The following is a 19,487-nucleotide window of genomic DNA, read 5'->3' as shown; positions in this document are numbered from 1 at the left end:
GTTCGCTCAATCGCTTGCATGTGAACCGCCCTATACGCGGCGGCGGGCTGCCGCTTTTTCGCTCCATGTATCTCCGGCCGGGTGTCGCGCCGCCGCGACGTTTTCTGCCGCGCGAACATCGTCGGAAAAAACGTCGCATGTATCCCGGGCTTAAAGGATATAACACTAAAGCGCTAACGAGTCAACGCCCATAAATGCGCAATTGGCCCTTCTCAACTTAACATTCATAAGTCCCTGAGAGTCCTCACGCCCCTCCTGGCGCAGTGGTTAAGGAATGCGCCACTGCGCTGCGATGGCAGGCTCTACCACCGGTACGGCTTGCGCCACCGAAGTTGCTCCTCTCGAGCAACCTATAGTGAGCAGTTATTAATTTAACAGCTGCCATGGTGGTCAGTTTGCTCAAAATCCGGTGGACAGGTTGTGATGACGCCACAGGGCCACGTGACCTAGGTGGCCCACCTAGGCTGCTTCTCCGGCAGGTGGCCACCTAGGCGACCCAACGCCATCCTATTTTTTGCTCACAACGCCGACAACACCGACGTCGGATTTTATGGGTACCTATCGCGTTAAAAACGAAAATATAGTCGGATGTGACTCAAGAACAAAGCGGCCTTTCCCAGTCAAAGGACCGCCTTCCAGCCAATGGCGTCGGCAGATTCTCAGGACCCTGCTAGCTTTGACAATGCAGGGAGGGGACTATCGCCAACCATGGAGGGAGGGACAATCTTTTTTAATCTGCCACTCCCTACACTACCACGCTAGCAGTGTCGTGAGAATCAGCCGACGCCATTGGCTGTAATTGGGAAAAGCCGCATCATTCTTGAGTTGTATCCAACTATAACTTAGCATTAAAATACGATAGGCCCTTGTCCCCAACGTAACAGGCATTCTAAGAAGACATCATGATTTGATGCTGCAAAGTGACAACTTGAGGGGCTCGTTTGACAAACATATGAAGGAAGCCAACAAACACCGAAACCAAGGTGCACAGGGGCATGTTTTTTTTTATTTGTAGGGCCATTCAATTGGTTTAAAGAAAATTACATATAAAGCAGCAGAAAAAACAACCATGCCGCCGGTGGGTTCCGAACCCTCGACCTCCGAATATCGCGTCCGTTGGTCTACCAACTAAGCTACGGCGACGGCTATTCAATCTGCTGCTTTCGTGGGTATTAATATTTTGCTTGTAAGCTAACCTTGGTGCGCGCGCGCGCACACACACACACACACACGCACGCACAAAGACACACACACACACACACACACACACACACACACACACACACACACACACACACACACACACACACACACACACACACACACACACACACACACACACACACACACACACACACACACACACACACACACACACACACACAACTGCGACGTCTTTCAGATTGCGCTTTAACAACCATAAGGCTTACAGTGCCAGCTTGGGCCCAACCTGCTCTTATTTAAGCATATAAATGGCACCGATCCCTCATTTGATGAATTAAAAGCCACCATTTTGGAATCTTGGTTTCGATTACACTACGGCCGAGAAGTCCGAGAATCGCTTTTAATGCACAAGTTTAAAGTCGTCTCGTCAGGTATAAACCAAAGCGTATAGGTAAGCTGACTTGCCTATCTTAATCAGCCCATTTGTCGTGACCAACTGCTTGAAAAGAGAGGGGACATACCTGGTATTTTGAATTCCGTTTATAATTTGTGTTATACTTGACCAAACAAGGCATCTCTATTGCGATTGCATGCCACTGAGAGTAGTTGCCATTTCGCGGGGTTTCAGTCATTTTATTGGATGTGCACATATAGGAGGTATTCACATGACGTCATCCGCAAGGGGCGCTAGCGGCCGGCGCGGCATTCGCCATGTTGGTGGTCGCGCGCGCGGCAGCCGCAGCATTTACCTGGCTTGTGATGTGTGAAATGTGAGTGTATTTAGCGTCTCGCCGCAGATCATTTCTGTCCGACCCGTAACACCGTGTGACTGAGTGGATACGCCGTGAACTGCGCGAAGCAGAAAAGACCGGGCACGCTGAAAATGTTACACTTTGTGGAAACGTTGACCCGTAGGAATGTGCAGGTGCCAGCGTGGTGTGCGACATAGTACAAGACGGTTGCCGTGCGTTGAATTCACCGATATTGAGGTTTGCCTTGTGCACGGCCTAAGTTTGCCGACAGGCCAAGGAATTAAAGCATGCAAATCTATGAGAGGGTGCAATTGCTTGACAAGCGGTCGAGCCCAACATTCGTGTTGAGGGTGCCGACGGCCGAAGTGCCGTTTTTCACCTAGGTGAGTAGTTAAACGTGTCTATTCGTTTAGCTAGCTTAACTTGATATCTCTGTCTGCTGAAAATGACGTGTTACTACTGAATGTAGCGGAATAGCTGCACATCGCGTTGCTGCGAACCGGCCTACAGATTCCAGGTCTTGTGCGCTGGAAGCAACGCTACGTTTCTACAACCAAACCTGCAAAACATTCTTGCAATGTCTGCCATTCGTGCTGCGAGTGCATGACAATATTTGCTCGACCATTTTGTCGCGTAAATAAAGCAGCCATGACGCAATATGCCTTTTTGCTGAAACAATGAGGCTTCGGCAGTTCGCGGACTACAGCCGCTGGAAATATGAGTTTCTGCAGCGTCAGTTTAGGAATATGGGTAATTAATCATGTGCTGTGTTATCCACGATGTGTCCTGCATGAGTAGCTGACAGTTATGAACTGATATTAAAAGCTGCAAGTCGTGTACATTCTTGCGTGCAATGCAGCCGGCCTGTTTTGCTACCGAGTTGCGGCACGCAGCTCGGTTAAATTACGGCACAGAATTCTGCTGCAAACTCTATGCACAATAAGCGTTCCACAAAGAAAAGTGGACGTTGGCGCATTTAACAACGTGCAAAGATGTTAGAGATCACTGGCAATACAGGCCGGATACCTCACGGCGTACCGTGACACTGCGCGAGCTTTCGTGAAACGACCGCAAACATGGCGCGTAGCGCGGCCTCAGTGAATACCTCCTATTGCAGGCTATGCATTATCGTTCAGAACATAGCTTCGCCTCCTGTTCTTTTGCTTCTTTCCTTGTGCAGCACCCGGCCTTTTTACGCATTTGTGTGCTCCGCATTATATCGCCCCTTTAAGTTCGCCACGCGTCTATGTTCTCTTGGCATTAATTTGGTTTAGTGGTTATGGCGCTCGGCTGCTGACCCAAAAGACGTGGGTTCGATCCCGGCCGCGGCGGTCGAATTTCGGTGGAGGCGAAATTCTAGAGGCCCGTGTACTGTGCGATGTCAGTGCACGTTAACTAACCCCAGGTGGTCGAAATTTCCGGAGCCCTTCACCACGGTATCCCTGTGTCGCTGTGTGACGTGGAACCCCCATAAACCCGACAGCTTATGGGGCACGATGCAACCAAATTTTGTCGAGCCACAGCGGCAAAAATAATCGCATTTTCGAAATTCTAAAAACTGATATGGCTATTACTAATGGCCGGCTACAAATCTCTCATTGCAATAAGGTACCTATCGGTAATAGTTAAAACATTAACTATTAGAATTCAATTAATCACTTCACAATTTAGCATGATTCCCCTGTTCTCTGAAGTCCGCCAACAATGACATAACTTTGGCGTAGAAAGCTTCTCTTTACCTCAGAAACCCTATACTTAAAAATTACTGATCACCTTCCCTGAAACACCTGGTATATATACTGCAGGTTCCTTTGGCGGAAGGTGAAAGGTTGAAGAAAGTAGGCTATTTCAAAGATCGGGGTCCGGTCTTTCCCAAGACTGCACTTACATCGCTTCAGATTGACACTTTAAAGGGTTGCTAGCTGCAGAGAACGGCGAAAAGAAAACAAACAGTAACAGGCGAAAAAACGGGTTCGGACAGGAATAAGGTGCGGAAAAAAAAGAGAGAAAAGAAAACACGAGAGCAAGGAGGAAGAAGACAGGGCGGGGGACAGGGGAGGACAACTACAAAAGCAGAAAAAGGAAACTAACAAACAAACAAAAACGTGCTCCCCCGTCGATATGGCGCCAAGGTGGCGGCGCTGAGCAAATGACGCAGACGGCGTCGAATATACAGAAGGAGAAGCTTTGCGGAGGTTTTTCAGTAATTTTCCTTGAGGAGATATACGAAAATGTTAGAGATGGGCGGAATGAGCTACGTCGTCACACTCATGCAGGGGTTATGGCCAAGAACACACACGGTGCGGGAGTTCCAAAACAGTTCGAAGGGTTAACCGCTCTGGCTGTGCACAGAATGGACACTGTAGGGAGGGATTGTGCAAAAAAAAAAAAAAATGAGGAAAGGTCCGGTGGCGCTTGGCTCCCCAAGAACAATGCTTTCTACTCGCCGCCCGTTCGGTGTAATAATCTAGGCTGGCTATCCTTGAGCAGGTCGTCGAACCGAGACGGGGGAGCGTGGGATGCTCTCGAGCCCTCGCAAGGAAAAGAAAAGGGGAGAAAAAAGGGGAGCAAAACTAGCCAGGAAGGACGGTCAAGGTCTCAGAAAGCGATCTTCCTGAAAGTTGCTTGTCTTGATAGTGAGAGTAAAGAAGGGCGAGAAGGGGGATTTGAGGTGTTGAATTAGGCATAAATATATACAGCGGTTAACACAGGTATGACAGGTTTAGGGTTATTTGGTTTCAGGAGCGTGGATAAGAGTTCTAGGCATTTCGTTAAGACCCTCTTGAATGGTATTAAACTTTTGGATAAAACTCACGTTGATTACGTTCTGACGTGTTTTTGAAGCCTCCTTGAAGAACTGTTACTTTTAGCGTGTCAACTTGCTTGATGGGAGTTTAACGTCCCAAAGCGACTCCGGCTATGAGAGACGCCGTAGTGAAGGGCTCCGGAAATTTCGACCACCTGGGGTTCTTTAACGTGCACTGACATCGCACAGCACACGGGCCTCTAGAATTTCGCCTCCATCGAAATTCGACCGCCGCAGCCGGGATCGAACCCGCGTCTTTCGGGCCAGCAGCCGAGCGCCGTAACCACTAAGCCACCGCGGCGGCCTTTTTAGCGCGTCAAATGAGTGTTGTTGCGAGTTTACATTTTTGCATAATGGCAGATTTGGAAGAAACTCGATGTGGGGCGCTGTGATTGTTAACCGGAATGCGGAATGGAGCAACTGCGGCGAAATTCGGAGGTCGTGGGTTAGGATCCCAACGGCGGCATGTTGTTGTTTTTTCGTCTTTCTAACCAATTATCTTTCAGCGCTAAAATAATTACACTGTTAAACTACTATTGATGAACACCACAAATCAAAACAGAAATAGAAACATTCTCCTATACTCAATGGTTTCGGTCAGTGCTAGCTTCTTCACAAGTACGTATTAATGAGCCCTAATTTTCCTTCCCTTGCCTGCTCAATAGCGTTACGAGGGCCTCGGTTCTGGCAGTCTTGATGCATGAGAGGGTTATCGCACAGCTTCCGCCCTCACCGTTCGATGATGCTCCACCTATACTCGTGATAATACAGGACGTACTACGTCCGCCGCCTCGGACGAGGGTGGCGCTGGTGAACACTGTCAAGGTCAGGTTACACACGCCATAAATGCAGCCGAAAGCAGAAGAATGGGCAGTCGCCGCCATAGTTCAGCTCGTAGAGCACCGGACGCGAAATTCGGAGGTCGTGGGTTCGGATCCTACCAGCGTCATGTGGTCGTTTTTCTTCTGCTTTCTAATCAAATATCTTTCAGCGATAAAATATTTACACTATTAAACTGCCATTTATTAACACCTCAAAATAAAAACAAATAGAAGCATTCCCTTGTGTTCAAGGTGATGGTTCGGGTTAGTGGGTATGCGTTATGATCCATAGCGCCGCAACAAAGCGCTTGTGTTCGTCCCCTGTTTTGTTGCGGCGCTATGGATCATAATAACCATTGTGTTCCTTGGTTTCGGTAACTACTGGCTTCCTTCATATGTATGTCCATAACGAGCCCCTCATTTCCCTTCTCTTGTCTGCTCTATGTATTAATTGCTGGCTATACAGACTGCATTCAAGAAGATAATGTTTGATGAATCGTATTCAAGGTTGCCATTTATTGAGTGTTGGGTTCCTGATCGCGTACTCGTTACGGAACATGTGGTTCGCATGTTTTCCAATCAAAACGTCCAGACGACACGCTCACATCCTTCGAGCAAATGAAAACTCCGGATGGTCGCACTCTGCCTGCAGCAGAGTCTAAGCAGAAATAGGAGGGAGACGCTCCCTTGACACAGTGCAGTGGAGAGTGGCTTGTTCCTTGTTTTGGCTACGAGTGCGCGGGGGGGGGGGAGTTAGCGCCACGGTGGTTTTCAGGAAATTTTTAGAAAGTTTAGTGTGAGGTAGCACACTACTTCCGGCACAGGAAAAAAGGCCCATTCCTTTCTATTTCCTACCTAGCCTCTACTGTAGTGCTACAGAAGGTTGGCTGCAATCCCCTGTTCCATTGTACTCTTTCGACGGCCGCCGCCGACCGGGGAGTGGACCGTTCGTTCGGCCGGTACGTTCAGTCCCTGTCTCTCCGGGAGATGTGGCCTTCGATGGCATGCGGGGGGTGCAGCCCGCTGCCGTCTTTCTTTTTTTGGCTGCCCCCCCCCCCCCCCTCCGGGTTTCTTTTCCCTCTTATTCGCGCATCTATTCTGTTTCCCCCTTCCTCTTTTCTTTTTCGCCACCTGTCAGCAAGGCGGCATTGTTTTGGCCCCTTCCTTCCTTTTCGACCATTCCCCCTCTGCCTCCTCAGCCAACACCCTCTAGGGAATTTGAGAAGTCCTGAGTACTCCTCCCGTGACGTCACGAAAAGAGGCCCACAGTCGCCGCCACTTACGGTGGAGTTTGTGGAATCGCGGCTGGGATCACCTAGCAGAAATAATCCACATTTTTTTTCTTCCACTAAACGCTAGAATAAAGAGCCGGCACTTTACGAGTCATTTATTTAGGGGCAATAGCCATTAACCAGCTTTGTAAAGGTTGTTTATAGGTACTAATATCAGCAACTCTGTCGCGTTCTCGTCTTTCTCACTAAACGTTTATCTTTGTACATTCTTTTAAATAAATTCACCTCTGTTTTAAAACCTTTACCTTTCTTATTTCTGTACCTACAATTTTATGGAGCGCGTTTATAATGAGAAATGAAGCACACTTGATTAGGTTCACAGCTGCGTATGTAGTTTTTTTTTGGGGGGGGGGGGGACATGTATTCATTATAATTTTGCTCTCAAGACAAATATATACACTTACTTCTTCCGTCCACTTAATGACAACATAGCAAGCAGATGTCTTCGTTTGCGGATTTGGGATTTTGACTGGGGTAGACGCAGCTGTGCTCAATGCTCACAAGTAGCTCCACCGCGGATTTCTTGCTGTTTTACTGCAGATGGAGTGGAGAAATTGGTACCCATTTTCATTATCGGCGTTTTTACAAAGTAAACTGTGACGATAATGTCAGCTTTTACTGCAACTGCATATTTGATGCCTGGAGCTTGGCCTTCAATATGTGCAGTAAATAAGGCGTTCATTTCCTTAGGTAATGTGCCGGAATGTATCCACTTCCTGTTCTTTGAGGAATACTTCGGCAGACTCTTCAAGCGCCGTTTTCAAAGCAGCAGACTCAATACGCGTTCCCTTCGAGTCGAGGACATCCCTCGCAGAATTGCATTCAGCTGGAAACTTGGTTGGGATTGTGGCTGTGCGAAAGCGGCGCAGTTGTGGTGCTCTCTGTAAGCTCCTCGATGTGGTGGCCGTCTCGCACGAGTGAAGTTTCCAAATCTAGAGGGAAGTTCAATTTTGTTTAAATAGCAGCAGTAAATAGGCAAGAGAGCTATCTCTTGAAGTTCTGGATTTGCTGCTTACAAGCTTTTTGGTTTACAGACACTTTTCTATAATACAGCGCTAAGTCTGTCCTATTTTTCAGAAGATACTATTACTTGGAGACGTTCCAAACATCTTACCTTGGAGTTCGGTGACACAACGAGGTTTGCTCGTGGTGTAGCCCTAATCCAGGCGTCCTGTTCTTCACCCAGGGGAAACTTCAAAACGTGGTTTTTGGGCCCCGATTTGCAACTGATCCGGCAGTTGGGCACGCAGCGCTTGTTACGCGCATCCCGGCAGGAGGGTGTTCCACATTCCGCTCCAAGTAAGGCACATCCCCTCGAAGGACACACAACCGCGAGCGCAGCACGAGAAAAAAAAGTGCGTTCGGAAGCATGTCGCGACGTGCCACGACTCTGCTTTCCCCGAGGCAATCAAAGGAAGTGTCACGTGTTTGCGGAACCGATCTCACTGTCGTCGCCGTCTTCCCATCTTCCCCCACTCCGACTTCTCTGAATAGGTGGGGTTAACCATTGTATACCTTGCTGGCCTCATCTGCAACACCCCTACATCGCTCGAAACGTGCTGCACGGAACTTCTATGTAGGCCTCTTTTGCGTGACGTAGCTCAGGGGGGAAGAGCCAGCAGGCCTTATGTTAGGGTGTTCGCTCGTCCCTCTCGGCGTCTCCCTGCGAATCGTGAGTCCAAGAGCAGGGGCGGACTTCGGCGGGTCGGTGACGTCGCGCACCTCCTCTCCACGTCCATCCGCGCCGGTGCCCTCCGTGTGAATACCGCAAGGGGGTCCCGACCACACCAAGGTGCACGGCTATCTCCAGCACCACGTCTATATAGCTGAACCGACCGGCTCGTCATTCCCGTCCTCTGCGCATAATTCAAATCCACGGTGACGTCAACCACCACCGAAAAGAAGGTGCCAGCATGGCATTTTCATCAGTAGGTGCACAGGGCCATCACCGACATGTCCCGCGCTACGCGCTGTTGCGCGTTATAGGTGTGTAATGCTTTAGTTCGTGAGAGCACTAATCCGACGGGTATACCAACCCCGCGCAAAATCGTTCCTTGTTCTGTTGTGTGTCGTCTTCTACGTGGCAGAAATCCGTGCTTTCGCACTGATTGGAATGTAGTAAACATTCTCTGTAGTTTGTCTCTACGTACGCCAGAAGTGTTGACCCCGCGACCACGAGTGCTTTTGGATATCACTGTTGATTGTTTTTCAATGACTTTTTACTATTGTCCTTTGGTGATACTGAGTTGAACCCAGGGCCCCGGACTCATTCCCAGTCCGCGGTTGAACTAGTCTTTGCCTGACGAGCCGTCCGAGCAGATGAAGCTCATATTTCATCTCCTAAAAGATCTTAAGGCTCGATCCGTGCACGAAGCAAAGAGCCAGACCGATATGGGCACTGACATAAAAGCTATCAAAGCTAGTCGAAAAAAAATACTGAAATGAACATTGGCGCTATCGTAAATAGACTAGACGCCCTGTAAGAAAAAACAAACTCATTCGACCAAATTGATTATGAAATATATCTACCGTGCAAAACCGCAGTGCAATTATTGTTCGTTAATTCCGCCTCCTTGCAGTCATGACTGTCCGAACTTGAAGATCAGTCGAGACGCTGCAACCTTTATTTTTTTATGGAATAGATGACTGCCGGGCATCGTGGGCAGAGTGAGACGAGTAAATAAAAACACCACTGGTAAAGAAGACTTTTAACGCAAGCAACAAATATGCAACGCCTCCGTTAGAGGAGGCGTTGACTGAGGGCAGCGACCAGACAAGGCGTCACGAACCCCTTAGACCAATAACGTTTTTCACCATCATCATGATCCCCCTGCGGAGCCACCATGAACAGGAAATTTGGTTTAAGCGGAGATTGCGTAAGCGCCTCCGTTGAGGGCTGACAACTGACGCAACAAAACGCGCGTAAAGGTTATTTAGTCGCTATCTTGGTCGCAATACTCAATATCTGCACACCTGAGAAGGCACGACACAGCACACATGCATTCCTGCAGTAGGTTAATCCAGGGGTAGCACAGATTATACCGCAACTTTTCTATGCAAAACACCTAAAAACGAAAAAACAACAACAAATTATTGTTCATTATCACAACGTGCAGCCAACTTAAGGGAAAACACTACAGCACACCGGATGCGTAACACAGCCTTGGAAGCCGAAAATTTTGAAAACAATTTATGTTCTGCGGACAATATAGTAGTAGTGGTTTATTTAAAATAACATAAAAGGAAGGTAAAAGATTTTTGCTAGCCCCGGCATCTGCCATCACGTGCGGCGGCACCTGAGCTGGGGCAGCGGAAAGAAAGGATAGCAGGCAGGTGGGAGAAATGAAATAAAAGAGGTGAGCGGACAGAAGAAAGACATGGGGGGAGGTAAATAGTACACTACATAAAATAGATATACACTGCATAAAAACATTAAAAGTGAACACTATAAATGCAAAATAAATATACTATATACATTATTTACACAAAGAGTCAAAAAGTCAGTTGTCTTCGCGGCGCGCGTGTGCTGATGACGGGAAACTCGGCAGTCAATGGTCACACGCGCGCCGCACTTTGCACACAACAGCTGGTGTGGGGCGCCCAGCTGTTAGAGCGTCCGAGGTAGCACGGACAATATAGAACCGACTCATTGTAGGGGAACAGCGGTGGGACATGTATGCAAGACAAGCGCTTTACCGAACAGACTCCCCGGGATACTGAGCAGATTAGATGAAGGTCACATAAAACTTGAAAGCATGACGTTTAATGAAATTCGGCAGTTTTTTAAGAAGTGCTAGGACATTTTCTCTATTTATGTCCAATTATTCCTAACTGTACATCTTGTTGGAGATTGGTTCCTCTTACCTCGATTCAAGCGACAATATGTGCTTTGTTTGTTTTTTGCCTGACTCCACGATCGTTCTACAGGTCTTTCTGTATACCTACCGGATCCGTGAAATTGTGAATGTTTCTTCTTACTTCATTTCGCAATAACTTTTTATGTTGCATTTCCAATCGGCAAGGGAAATTCCAGTCGTTACCGTGAATCCTTTTAAAGCAAGCAATGCTGCTGTGACGATGTTCAGTGTATGGGAGACCAGCGGCTCTGTCAAGCTTTAATAATCACAGAGCCACCGTAGCGGCTTATTTTTCTTGTTGTGAATATTATTATTGTTATTATTAGTATTATTATTATTATCTTGCGCTTATTATCTTTCAATTATTGTATTGTTCCTCTGCATTCATGTTTCTGCATCTGTTCTTCATTTCTTGTGACGAAACTGATGTGTAACACTTTTTTCTCATTTTTTCTCTCTCTGTGTTCTCTTACAAGCCAATCCTTGGAAATTTTCTTTCTGCTGGGTTTCTCTGTATTTTCGCAATTTTGCGGGGCCTAGACCCTCAAGCCATTGTTGGCTTTGACAGGCCCGTAATTCAAAATGTATCATGGAAACTGGCAATGAGATTATTAGTTATTGTTGTTTTTATTATTCTTATTATATACATCTCTCTGCCTACCTCTTCTCGGATATCACACAAAAATTCCTGCTGACAAAAGAAGATAAACCCTTTTGCACAGAATGCGGAGATGAAGTTACGGTTAACCCTATTTTATTCTCTTGTGCAAAACTAGAAGAAGTAAGGAAAAAGTACTTTACTCAATTTTATAACGAATACATTCCTTTTCATCCTGCGCTTCTTTTAGGAGATAATACAACTGTTGATATGTCGTGCGTTTTCAGTTTTCTTAGAGAAACGGGATTTCTCGAGAAACTCTAAATTTTGTACCCACTGGTCTGTTGAATTTTAGTACACCTCAGCCACTTTCTCACCCCTGAGAAGAAGGCTGAGGCCTTTGTTTGATCAGATGGGAGCCTCGAGATCCCTGCCAGGGCAAGGATGACCGCCTAGGTTACCCGACGCCCTTTAAAACTTTTAATAGTACCAATTTCTAATTTTTTTTCCCCTTGTCCTTACGGGGTAGTTGTAACTTTGCGAGCACTCCAAATCACTGAAGATCTTTAACATTTCTATAAAACTACCCAGGAAATTTCTCCATACCTTGTTCTTGGCGCATGATGACCTACGTTGCCTATGTGGCACAAAACCCAACACACAACAATCTTCTCGGATCAACTGTTTGGAATGGAACGTGAAAGCCCAACAGCGACCATATCGAAAGGGTTCAGAGTGAGTTCTTGTCCATTTGCAAGCACCGTTTCCGTCACCTCAAAGCAGACATCAACGGTGACATGCATTTCCTGGAAATTCGTCCCAAGCTACCTGTGGTGTCGACGAGTGCGAGTAGGTGTTCTCTTCCTTTACAGACTTTTGCATCGTGATATTATGTAGATGACCTGCGGAGGCTTAATTAACAATCGCGTACTGAACAAAATTGTCTGTTCAAATCGCCATTTCCTAATTGATGTCTTGCACAGCCGACACTCTCCCATTGTATAATACTTACTGGGACCGTGTAGGCATTATTTCAAACCTAGCTCCTTATCCTTGCTTTCGAACAAACTGAAAACTAGTTCTCTAGCTGCCTTTCACATGTTCGCATGATTGCTGTTTTCGCTGCTGGTTTCTCTCCTCTTCACTCGCGCCTTGCATTATGCTCCGCTCAGGTGATGGGCCCTGCTACAAGAATTCTCTCTTCATCTAAATGCCCTCTGTTTGTCATGCTTTTGTTGTGCGGTCGAGGCTTTGCTGGTACTTCTTTTAATCGTCGTGATAGTTTCACTCTCTGTTGTCCTTCCTATCCTTATCGATCGATTGATTTGATTCATTGTATACGGCGACCTTGGAAGAGAAGGGTATACCTCCCGTCACGACAAGCTGTCCCGTTTCACCACCGAGGAGCACTGCTCAGCAGGAAATGAGGTCAACAGAATGCAGCGCACTGAAGCGCAGCTAGTGTTTTTTAAATTATACTCCATCAATTGTCTCGCAAAGCGCAGTCATTGTTATCAGCAGTTAGTAGTCAAGTTGATCGAGTACACGGCTTTCTCCTTGACAGCGAACGACGAGATGGTTACAGCGCTGACGAGACCGCTCTCCGGTGCTCTTCAAGTGAAACAGATATTACTGCGGAGGCGGGATGCTCACGGAGATGCGAAAACCTCGCGCTCAAGCCTGTAAGGCGCCGCCCAGAGCCTTAAATCCTCATTTCTCGCTCTCCGGTTGAGCGCCAAAGCGCTCTGCTTAAACTCAATGTCTGAAAAGAGCGCTAACTTGGCCAAAGGGCCATATCTATTTTTATATTGGCACAAAGCCACACAGGCTGTTCGCGCGTAGTTCCTCTCAAACTCCCATTTATTTAGCTCTTTCTAATTGAGAAGATAGCTGCACTAGATAGCCAAACTCCACAGCTTCCTTTCTAATTTCATGATTCAGAGCAATACGGCGATTCGCCTATCCCACTGGCCGACGACACAGATGGCAGAGGCATGGGGCTGGCGACTGTACACGTGCCGTTTTCGCGCTCTCGACTTCGTCGCTTTCTACGACCCACGCATGAATGGAGAACCGTATCAGACACTTTAGCAAAACGAAGCGGCCGCACTGCGGATAGCCGTAATCGATCCGAGGCTTACATGGCAGCAAGGCGAGAGCTGGCACTCGAGCGAAAAGGAAATAAGGACACTCGGCAGATAGACGGGGGCCTGCGGGGCGCGCCGATAACAGCGCGACAGCTTTCGGTGGCTACTTTGTGAAAGCCGGCTCCCTGGAATCTGTAAGCGACGCGCACGCTCGACATTACCGAAAGACCCGCTCAAGGCATTCCCAGGAGCAATCAGCTGTGCGGAGTGCGATAAAACCCAGAGAACCGGCTCCGGCGCGCGATTGCAACGACAGGAATGTCCTTGTGGTGTCTCGCCAGGTCGCACACACCCCCGTGAGCAATTAACACGCCCTCCGGCACGTTATCGCCACGTGCACAGCACATGGGCGTCGTGCCCTCTCGCTTGGCGCAGCCGCCGCTTTCTCACTCCGCTCACGCCTGCGCGTTCCCAATGAGAAAAAGAAAAAAAAAAGCAGCGAATGAGCGCTCGGCCGCCGAGGTGGTTTTGGCTGGATCTGCAAACCCGGGGCGTCTGCTCACGGCGCATGTTTACGCATCCTCACAATCAAAGCGTCCAGGCGTCGGTGGCGTCGACGCGTAGAAGATTGGCCGGAAGTTGGCCGTCCCGCCTCCATTCCCCCCAGTCTTCGCCCGTCAGTCCGTCTGCCGAGAGCAGGGCAGCAGCGCTGGGAGGGAGGGATTGCTGTATCGGTATTCCTAACGCGCTCCCCGCCAATACCGAAAAAAAGTAAAAAAGCAGGCCCCCTGCGCGGCTGCACGCTGCACTCTTCCACGCAAGATAGCGTAGCAACGACGTCGTGCCTCTGGAGGGATGCAATTGGCTAGTGCAGCAACGTATTCCCGGGTCGGCCAATGAGCGTCGTGGCGCAAAAGAGGCACGGTGCCATTAAAAGCGGGCAGTGCGGCTTCACTCAGAGAGGTCGCGTCTGTGTGTGCGTCAACCGTTACCGCTGGGAAACATCGGGCTTTGCCTGAACTGCTGTTGCACTGCTGTTGCTGAGTGTTCAGTGCAGTTTCGCTGCCTGCTCGAGCGTACTGTTCGTTAAAGTCTAGTCACTGCAAGCACCGCGTTTCACGCGCACTTACGACCCGGCCGCAATGGAGACCAGCGCACCGTCCTCACTCGAGAAAATTTGCAAAGAGGAAACCATCCGGCTTCGCGACATCTATGTCGGGTGAGTCTGAATGCGTGAAAAACTCGTCTTAAATCATTTTCACGTCCGTTCAGCGCTTGGCTCATGGAACTCATTGTGTCGAGCTAGAAGCAGTGATTGCTCGGACTCCGCTGCCAAAATTTTTGTCCGTTGACCCTAGTGGACGAGCGCCCTTCACTTTGCCGTTACCTGTTCCTCACTTCATATCCTTCGCTCTGTCTTTGCCAAGTCGGGTAGTTACCGGTAGGCTGTATAGCGTGCAGACATTCTCTTTAACCGCGTTTAGCGCTTACGATGTGCGCACTTTCACAATCCCGGCGCATGCCCATTATTGCGTCACTCGCGTGGTTACCTATTTCTGGTGCATGTAGTACCACTGCTAGGGCGTTGAGCCAGAAATCTTTGCTGTGCCCGGCGTTCTTAGGCAGTCTTTGCCTCGTTCTATTTTCAAGTAACTGGCTGCCCGACCTAGCTGACGTTCCGCCCGCGGTCGCGTCTCCGTAAGCATGGTAGTTGCCAAGAGCGCAACTGATAAGCTGAGTAGAAGCGCGCACTTTGCATGACATGATGGTCGGGTGGCGTGACTCTCGAAGGATCCTGGCACCAGCAACTTTACCACAGCGTCTAATTGTCGCGGGGATAAGTGCCACACAGATAAGTGACAATATACATGCGTTTTAGCGGCATATGATCGTAATATGCTCCGCTAGGGACCTAAAGGTTAGTGTCACCCATTCTGCTATCAAGTTTATTTGGTTGTTTAGGTGGCCTCATATGCAACTAATGAAACCTCGGACCTGATGCGGTTGGCGTGATTGCCATCAATGATCGAATCTATGTGTGGTCCGTTTGTTTGCAGCGTATTCCTGCTCATTTTCCGACGTGCCCTGTTCACCTGTGTTTGGCGCTGTGCGTCGTACAAGCATGCACGTTGCAGCTAAGTTCAGATTGAATGTAACAGATTGGCTGAATTTGCCAGCTTCTTCCGAGCAGTCCCTACTTCAAGCAGCATTCAACCTGGTTTTCAGACGTCACTCTTGTGAAATGGAAGACTTCACAAGCCTTGCCTGCAAGCTTTGGGAAAACTTCGCTTTCCTTGGCACAGCAAGCAGTATGAAGTATATGCAGCAAAATAGTCATTGCATAGACGTGGATAATTGCAAGGCTTGTGAAGTTCCTGCCCTTTGAGTGGTTTTGGGAGCCGGAAGTACTGGTGTGCCCGACTAAACTCTATAGCCATCATATGAAATTGGGGGGAAAAAGCTGTAGGCACCATATGCAAGCTGTGTTAACTTTGACAATAATTATATTGTTGCAAATGTTGTTTTTGATCAGTGCACAGATGAGCATGAATGTTCCATAAAATCAAGTTCTGCTTTAGCATGTCTTTTAGGTATAGCTGTGTGGATCAGTTCTGGTAATGTGGCCCTACGTGCATAGGAATCAGCCTAGTGCATCCTGAAGACTGCAAACGTTAGGTTATGGGTCCACACAAGCATACCGTAGTTTTACTAGCTACGTTCAAGATGTAAACTTATATGGTTTGTCTTAAATCTGCCCAGTTTTTCTGCATAAATCCCTGGCCCCCCTCCTTTTAGCACGTTGGCGTTAAGGCTCCCATTTTGCATAAAATCTGGCGATCTCTATGCTGTGAGCGAAAAATCCCCAGAGAAGCAACCTAGGTGGGCTACTGGGTCACGTGACCTTGTGGTGTCATCACAACCTGCCCACCAGATTGTGAGCAAACTGACCACCATGGCAGGGGACACTTAAATTGATAATTGGTTGCAAGAGGTTGCTCGGAAAGAGCAACCAGGGTCACGCAAGCCCCACTGGTGGCAGCAGCTCCGATCTCAAGAGAGTGGCACATCACTAAACCACTGCACCGCTGCGCCAGGAGTGGTATGAGGACTCCCGGGGATCTGTGAATGTCGAGAATGACCAATTTTGCATATGTGGGCATTAGCCCATAATGCTATCCCATCATACCCTTAAAAGGCAGAGTTTAAGTGTCCTCTCCAGTTTTTTTTTTTTTCTTTCAACATGTTTGTCCACCACCACCTAGGTGTGTAAGTGAAAGCATCTCTGCCTCTCAAGTGCCCGTGCGTCTGGGGGCATGTGATGCACAGAGATGTATTCAGTTTAGAACATGGGATGTCATAAATTTCCTTAGCTTTGTCCTTTGAACACCAAAGACATCTAAGACCAAAGCAGTAGACTATTTTTTTTTTTTTTGGCATGTTGCATCTATTACACCCCTGCCAGGTTGCTTTGTCAGGTTTCAGGTGTAATCAGGAGCACTCCGTACACTGCTTGTTGACAGCGGTCTGCTTGTGAGCGGTGTATATGTGACAGAGCTGGCCTTGAGGACTGAGTTTGGGAGGCTGGCCGCATTTCCCACATCTAGAATTCCGTTTGCATGCTCTGTGGCTATGGTGTAGGCCCGACAAGCCCAAGATTGGGGAATCGAATCCTGGCCGCAGCTGAAATTAGATGTAGGCAAAATGCAAAAACTCCAGATCGTCTCAATTAATCCAGAGCCCTTCACCATGGTGTCCGTCTTGGCCCACATACAGCTTCATGATTTCAAGCCCTGTATCAAACGAGGTTTGGACGTGCATTTGCAGTAATTAAGCTGTGGTAATAAACACAAACTGAACTCTTTTTTTTTCTTTTTAGCAGGGATCTTCTTGTACTGTGAGGGCAAATGTTCCAACTGTATGAGACACTCAAACTGTTTGTATTTGCACTTGATAGTTCTGAAGCGCATTGCAGTCACTGTGATAACACTGCTGTGTTGTTTATGGGACGTAATTATTGCAGTTCTGCATAGTTTTTTCTTCTTTCTGCCACCTCTTGCACAAAAAGTTTTGCCCATCTCACTTTGGGTAGTGCCTTGATGGCTAGGTTTCTAGATTGGGTGCACCACTGCTCCAGCGCTCGCATCTGTTTGTGTGTGCTGCTGTGCGTGTCTGTGCTAAAGACGAGCCCCCTGGTCCGTCCCTGCTGCACATACTAATCTGCCTCACCTTTTTTAGTTTCCTTTTAGGCGCCCAAGCCCTAACCACCACAAAGACCACAGCTGCTGCTGCCGCCAGTAGCTCCCAGCAACCATCAGACAGCCCTTACCATTGCCGCAGGTGTAACATGGACAAATACCCCACGCGGCTGTTTGCGGTGTACCAGAAATGGGGGAAAAGGGCTAGGACACTCTTTGTAGCGCTAGCACACAGTGGACAGATGGACGGACGGATGCACATGCTCTTTGGCTGACTGAAAAAGCCCAAGCAGGCACAGTGGTTTGTCGACCAGCCATTCCCTGTGGCCAGAGGACCACTTCGGACTACACTGGGGGAGATCCAGCGTGCACTGAACTTGGAGGAGATAGCTAGCCCCACCCATGTGCTCTAGTCTCTTGTGATGGCTAGAGGTGTCCACCACATGGGTGGTCATCCCGCAGTTGTGCGGGTGTGGCCTCTGCTGCCAGGTGGTATACGTGTATTGACTCGGCAGAAAGAGGGGAAGGTAATAATCTCTTTGATCTTCTTCTACTTTATTTTGGAGGGCCCACTTGGGCTCCTCTTGCACATAGAGCCAGGGGCTGCTTGTTGGTTGAGAGAGGAAGTGTTGAGAGAAATCTGCGTCGAGTGTTCTGCAAGTGCTTGGCACTTGCATGCGTTTGTGTGTGTGTGTGTGTGTGTGTGTGTGTGTGTGTGTGTGTGTGTGTGTGTGTGTGTGTGTGTGTGTGTGTGTGTGTGTGCGCGCAAGTGTGTATGCCTGTAGCTGACAGTGCCATCCTTTCCCATTTGCACTTTGCCTCCCCTGGATTCCTCCCTGCTGTTGCAGCCAGGTCGGCGTGACAGTTTTGCCTGCCGGCGAGGTCTGCAACACTATTTTCTCCCCCCCCCTTCTATTTTTTGCTTGCCCGCCTTTCCTTTTTTTTTGTGCTCCAGAGCCACTGCGTGTGTGTGTGACACTTTTCAGCTGTGTTCTGTTGCACACAGAATGCTCTTTGCAGCCAAGAGCACAACACAGTGAAGTGTGCTAAATTTGTAATCAGTTCGAGGCACCACCCTTCCCCTCTCAGACTGCCGCAAAAAAAAACAAAAGGTTCCAGCGTTGTCTCTTAGGTTGTGCGACTGGTTGCAATTCATCATTTGTTTTGGTCTTGTGCCAGCTTTTGTATTTAGGGCAATGCCATACCTGCTGAGGCTTCATTTTTGGTCTGTGGTCACTCATTCACAGATTCATCCTAGGATTTCGGAAAGCCAGCAGTGTTGCGAGTTGTCATCGGTAGCTGACAGTGCTTGCTAACTGATTAATTTTCGGTTTACTTTGGCGCACCAGCAAGCGGAATAATGCTTCGGCAAACAAAGGCTTTCGAATTGTAATATTTCATTATGTGGATGCATCAATTTCCCCATTGCATGCATAGTGTTTAAGGGCTGCCTGGTTATAGGCTTTGAATTTGTCAGGCTGCAGCACAGCAAGCAAGCAGGTGCCTGCTGTGTCAGTTGTGCAGCCCAAGAGACATACGTTGAATCTGCCAGTGCGTTTTTTTTCTTGTTTTCTTGTGACCATTTGTGGTGGCACCCTCTAACTCTCTGTTGCGTGTGTGTGTGTGTGTGTGTGTGTGTGTGTGCTGCAGGAAGTCGTGCACAGTGTTCTTCAAGAGCAATGGGCCCCTGAAGATCGTCCGTGGTCAGGGCCAGTACATGTACGACGAGTCTGGCAATGCCTATCTTGACTGCATCAACAACGTTGCCCATGGTGGGTGTATGAAAGTGCATTTTGGGGGATGGCTTAAAACAAATGTTTGGACAGGGGCTGTACTCAAGGACAAACAAGCAATGAAGGTGAGGGGACTCATCCAGTCTTCACCTCTCCTTCGTTTGGTCCTTCAGCACACTCC

General features: G+C 48.3%; 1 protein-coding gene across 2 annotated transcripts in view; it reads left to right on the top strand.

Annotated features, from left to right (window-relative positions):
• Positions 1–14,295: 14,295 nt before the first annotated feature.
• The window catches only part of LOC144115636 (5-phosphohydroxy-L-lysine phospho-lyase), a 52,476-nt gene continuing 47,284 nt past the window's right edge, over positions 14,296–19,487 (top strand). The window contains exons 1-3 of one of the 2 annotated variants that reach the window (XM_077650061.1): positions 14,296–14,596; positions 17,614–18,100; positions 19,224–19,345. In XM_077650061.1, coding sequence (XP_077506187.1) covers positions 19,291–19,345 — 55 coding nt within the window. In that variant the 5' untranslated portion in view covers positions 14,296–14,596; positions 17,614–18,100; positions 19,224–19,290. The remainder of the gene's footprint in view (positions 14,597–17,613; positions 18,101–19,223; positions 19,346–19,487) is intronic. The other variant, XM_077650060.1, reaches the window with a different exon arrangement.

This window comes from Amblyomma americanum, chromosome 1 (assembly GCF_052857255.1).
Source record: "Amblyomma americanum isolate KBUSLIRL-KWMA chromosome 1, ASM5285725v1, whole genome shotgun sequence".
In the NCBI taxonomy this organism is placed as follows: domain Eukaryota; kingdom Metazoa; phylum Arthropoda; class Arachnida; order Ixodida; family Ixodidae; genus Amblyomma; species Amblyomma americanum.
The sequence above is the reverse complement of the archived record's forward strand: the minus strand, read 5'-3'. Positions and strand labels throughout refer to the sequence as shown.